The sequence below is a fragment of the Megascapheus bottae genome, chromosome 10, assembly GCF_031878675.1.
Source record: "Megascapheus bottae isolate mThoBot1 chromosome 10, mThoBot2.hap1, whole genome shotgun sequence".
Classification (NCBI taxonomy): Eukaryota; Metazoa; Chordata; class Mammalia; order Rodentia; family Geomyidae; genus Megascapheus; species Megascapheus bottae.
In genome coordinates, this window is record NC_143518.1 from 54814825 (window position 1) to 54820222 (window position 5398).

The 5398-nt window shown below is 51.1% G+C and overlaps 1 protein-coding gene across 1 annotated transcript; it reads left to right on the forward strand.

Annotated features, from left to right (window-relative positions):
* Window positions 1-1989: 1989 nt before the first annotated feature.
* Avpr1b (arginine vasopressin receptor 1B) lies at window positions 1990-5398 on the forward strand. Its single transcript, XM_090341637.1, has 2 exons — window positions 1990-2929; window positions 5064-5398. The coding sequence occupies exons 1-2, from the start codon at window positions 1990-1992 to the stop codon at window positions 5396-5398; spliced, it is 1275 nt and encodes a 424-aa protein (XP_090197763.1).

Here is a 5398-nt window from a genome sequence, read left to right on the forward strand (position 1 = left end):
AGGCTATAATTACAACGAACAAATTAGGTCTATCTTATGTATCCCCACAGGCAGACCTAAAAAATGATGTAGAAATTAAAAAGCAAGTTCCAAAATCATATTTATTATAATATTTAAAGCTGTACATATGTACAATTTACAACATATTTAAATTGAAATGTTATAATTAAATAATGACAATATGTTATCATTAATATGTTAACAACGATTTATATAATAGTTTAAGATTGTGACTATGTATAATTTGAAATATCTATAAAAATGGGTGAATGGAGGTGGGTGTGGCGACACAAGCCTGTAATCTCAGCACTTAGAAGACTGAGGCGAGAGGATATTGAGTTTGAGGTCTGCATGGGGTACCTGCAAGACCCTGTCAAGAAAGGGAATGGAAAAGGAGGAGAGAGGGGTGGTGGGAAGATAACAAAGAAATGAGTGATTAGAGGAAGACTGTGGAGACACACTGCCCTTGGAGAAGTCCTGAGGTGAAAGGGGTGGGATTGAAGGGCTGGAGGTGGGGTTTGGTGTACTGGAGAGTTAGATTTCCTTTTTCTTCTTCTTTTCATCCACAAGTCTTGTTGTTGACCAGGTGATAGGCATGGGTTGAGTGTCATTAATTGATAATGTTTATATGTAGAGTTTGATAGAGAGACTGAAAATAACTGTTCATGAGATGCAACATCCTCGAGACACTAAAAGCTTGGGCTCCAGAGCACAAAAGAGTTTGTGAGCTGCATGGGTTGCAGAACCTTCCAGAAATGATGCTAAGAGGATCTGTGAGTGGGGGATTTGCGAAGGGGCTCGAATGGTGTTTGATGACTGGCCACATCAAAGGACCTGCACTGATAAGAGGGGCTAGGGAGAGCCCTGGAGTTTCTGGGGGAGCAGCTGGGATGTGTGACTTCACCCCTGCCACAGCCCAGCCGGCTTCCCTGCACACTGCACACAGAGCCCGGCTTCTCCACAGCTGCTGGACTGTCGCTGGGCCTGCCCTGCCCCGAGCCTTGGGAATCCTTTCGAAGTTGCATACCCTCTTTCTGGATGGCCTTTGGGCTCCACTGGTGGCTAGCTGGGGCCAGGATTTCTTGCCAGACACTCAGGTCAGCATGGGGGGAGGGGGACAGCAGGGCCCCCAGCGTTGTCCTGCTGTTTTCTTCTTTCCCTGCAGCTGCGAGTCCCCTACCAGTCCCCAAGTCTGGACTTGAGCAGTGGGACTCCATCTGAGGTCATTGCTCACTCACCTGGCCACCCCTGAAGATCTGGGATCTTCTGAGGCTACCCACCAGCCCCGTACTGGAGGAAGGGGGAGCCCCTAAATGTCCCCGCGGAGGTGGGAAGAGGGGACACCTGTTCACCCCGGGTATGCACTTGTGCAGAGCTGCAGCGAGGACGGACGCATCCCCTTTGCAGCGTCCCGCTGGGGCTCCCATTGCCGGGTCACCCTGCCCCACCCCGTTATCACCCCTCCTCTCTCCCCCAGCCAGCCTCCAGCCCTCTTGCCTGGTAGTGCCCGCCCTCCTCTGTGAGAGCCAACCGGGGCCTAGCCCAGCCCATAAAATGCTGCCCCGCTGGCTCCCTGCTGCCAGCCCCCGGGGTGAGGGGTGAGGGCGGTCCATGGCCTTAGACTTCAAGTCTGTAGTCTGGCATCTGCTCTCTACGTCCACTGAAGTTTGGAGGAAGTGAACTTGGGGTGGATTTCCCGGGAAGGTGGCAGTTGTTGCATTCCCCCCCACACTCCCTCTTTCTTTTTTCCCATCTGGTAGTATTCATCCTTCTCCTTCTCCACCGGTGAGACTATGACACGGGGAATCTCAGCTGTGGATTATAATCTTGTCTCATTCTGCCTCCTCCTCTCCATCCCTGTGCTCTGAACTATTCCTACCTATCCTGTATTTCCACCTTTCCTTCTCTCCATCTTCAATCTCCCTTCCCCTCCCCTTCATTCTGCCCTCGTGCCCACACCCCCCCTCCTTCCCTCCCTCTTCCTGGACCATGGGCTCTGAGCCTGCCTGGGCTGCCAGCCCCATCCCCAGGGGCACACTGTCTGCCCCCAATGCCACCACACCCTGGCTGGGCCGGGATGAGGAGCTGGCCAAAGTAGAGATTGGCATTCTGGCTACTGTCCTGGTGCTGGCCGCTGGGGGCAACCTAATGGTGCTGCTGACACTGGGCCTGCCTGGCCGCAAGCGATCGCGAATGCACCTGTTCGTGCTGCACCTGGCCCTGACCGACCTGGGTGTGGCACTCTTCCAGGTGCTGCCGCAGCTGCTCTGGGACATCACCTACCGCTTCCAGGGCCCTGACCTGCTCTGCCGGGCCGTCAAGTACCTGCAGGTGCTCAGCATGTTTGCCTCCACCTACATGCTGTTGGCCATGACTCTGGACCGGTACCTGGCCGTCTGTCACCCCCTGCGCAGCCTCCAGCAGCCCAGCCAGTCCTCCTATCCACTCATTGCTGCTCCCTGGCTGCTGGCCGCCATTCTCAGCCTTCCTCAAGTCTTCATTTTTTCTTTGCGAGAGGCGATCCAGGGCACAGGGGTGCTGGACTGCTGGGCACACTTCCACTTCCCCTGGGGGCCACGAGCCTACATTACCTGGATCACTGTGGCCATCTTCATCCTGCCTGTGGCCGTGCTCACAGCCTGCTACAGCCTCATCTGCCGGGAGATCTGTAAGAACCTCAAAGTGAAGACGCGGGCTGGAAGGGAAGAAGGAGGACGCTGGAGGACATGGACTAAACCCTCGCCCTCTGCCCCGGCTGCAGCCTCTCCGGGGATGCCAGCCCGGGTCAGCAGCATTAACACCATGTCTCGGGCCAAGATCCGAACTGTAAAGATGACATTTGTCATCGTGCTGGCCTACATCGCCTGCTGGGCGCCCTTCTTCAGCGTCCAGATGTGGTCGGTGTGGGATGAGAATGCACCCAATGAAGGCGAGTGTGTGGTCTCTAGGAGACTGGAGGGCCAGGGGAAGGGATGGAGGATGGGAGGGCTAGGGGAAAGGGTGCTGTGACTCCCAGGTTGGTCTGGTGACAAATGAGTGAAGCAATTAAGAAAGCAGATGCTTATTTGTCTTAGTCCATTTTCTGTTGTTGCACCTAAAAGCAGAGTCATTTATAAAGAAAAGAAAATTATTTCCTACTGTTCTGAAGGCTGTCAAGTTCAAGGTCAAGGGGTTATCTTCCTGCTGGCAGGGACTCTCTGGAGTCCTCAGGTGGTACTGGGAAGTGCTGGGATTGAGTCTAGGGCTTCCAGCTTTCTAGGTAAGTGCTCTACCACTTGAGCAATTTCCCTAGTCCTTTTGTTTTTGTTTTGAAATAGGATCTCACTAACTTACCTAGGATGTCTTTGAACTCTTAATCCTCCTCCTTTTGCCTTCTAAGTAGCTACTAGTACAAGCTTGTACTTGGCAACAGACCCACTCTTTTTTTTTTTTTTTTTTGGCCTGGGCTTGAGCTCAGGGCCTGAGCACTGTTCTTGGGCTTTCTCAAGACTAGAACTCTGCCACTTGAGCCACAGCACCACTTCTGGCTTTTTTCTCTGTATGTGGTACCGAGGAATCAATCAAACTTGGGCCTTCATGCATGTTAGGCAAATACTCTGCCACTAGGCCAAACTTCCAGCCCTCAGACCCACTCTTATAATGACAAACCTACTGCTTTATTAACCTAGTAATCCATGATCAGATGACTGTTCACAAAGGCACAACTACCATGACCCCATCGCCTCCCAAATGTCTTCTTTTTTTTTTTTATTTTTTTTTATTTTTTTTATTGTAATTAGTAAAAGGGTTACATGGTATTTGCCAGATAGACCAAATGTCTTCTTGCAAGAGTCTTTACCACAGGATTTGGGGAGTTACATTTCCAACATGTGAGGTTTTTTTTTGGGGGGGGGATGGGATAAACACCGGAACTATGATACTGTCTCATGTGAAGGGACAATGCTGCCACCCTCCGCTTATCAGGCAGTGTAAGTTCCTTTAGTGTGAGTGAAATTTCTAGAAATTTAAAGTTTGGCAACTAATTTAACAGTTTGAAAATATTGTGCAATGGTTGTGGCTCGGAGTATTTGCCTAGCATGCACAAGGCCCTTGGTTTAATCCCAAGCACTAAAAAAGAAAAAAGAAAAGAAATAGATACAACATGGCCATCGCACTGCTTTTGTACTTCAGCTACCTGTTCTTCCTTGACAATATTTACCTTTCTAAATTCAATTTGAAGCAAACTGTAGCTCTTATCCTTACTCTATAGGTATAGAATATACAAAAAGACATGAAGGAGTGGCTCAAATGATGGAACACCTGCCTAGCAAGTGCAAGACCCTGAGTTCAAATCCCAGCACAAAACAAAACATAAAACAGTGAGATGTGGGCCGGGAGTTTGGCCTAGTGGTTAAAGTGCCTGCCTAGCATGCACGAAGACCCGGGTTCAATTCCTTGGTACCACATACATAGAAAAAAGCCGGAAGTGGTGCTGAGGCTCAAGTGGTAGAGCTCTAGCCTTGAGAAAGTCCAAGGATAGTGCTCAGGCCCTGAGCTCAAGCCCAGGACTGGCAAAAAAACAAAACAAAAAAAAACAGTGAGATGTGATCCAAGAGTCCAGAGCCCCAGCTTCACATCCCCTGGTGTGCATTTCTAGTTGTAGAATCCTAAGGGAACCTTTTCCTCGGTTTCCTTCTTTGTTCCTCCTAGCAACTCTCTTCACTCTCTACTAGCTGTCATTCAGAATGGCGATGTTGGGTGCTAGTGCCTCACGCCTGTAATCCTAGCTACTCAGAAGGCTGAGATCTGAGGGTTGTAGTTTAAAGCCAGCCAGGCAGGAATGTCTGTGAGACTCTTGTCTCCAATTAATCCTCCAAAAGCTAGAAGTGGAGCTGAGGCTCATGTGGTAGAGTGCTAGCCTTGAGTGAAAAAGCTGAGACAGTGCCTAGGACCTGAGTTCAAGCTCCAGGATTGGTACGTGTGTGTGTGTGTGTGTGTGTGTGTGTGTGTGTGTGTGTGTGTGCACATTCTCACATGCACACGCACACATACACACAATCACTTCTGCGCTTTTCTCTGAGCAGATTCCACCAATGTGGCCTTTACCATCTCCATGCTCCTGGGCAACCTGAGCAGCTGCTGCAACCCCTGGATCTACATGGGTTTCAACAACCACCGGCTGCCACCGCCCCTGCGCCGCCTGCCTTGCTGGAGGCCCCTCCAGGCCCGACTGCACAGACAGCTCTCCACTGGCAGCCTGTGCAGCCGCCACGCCACGCTTCTCACCCGCTCCAGCTGCCCACCCACCCTCAACCTCAGCCTCAGCCTCAGCCTGGGTGCGAGGTCCAGGCCTGCAGAGTCACTGAAGGACCTAGAGCAGGTGCATGGGGAGGCCACCATGGAGACGGGCATCTTGTAG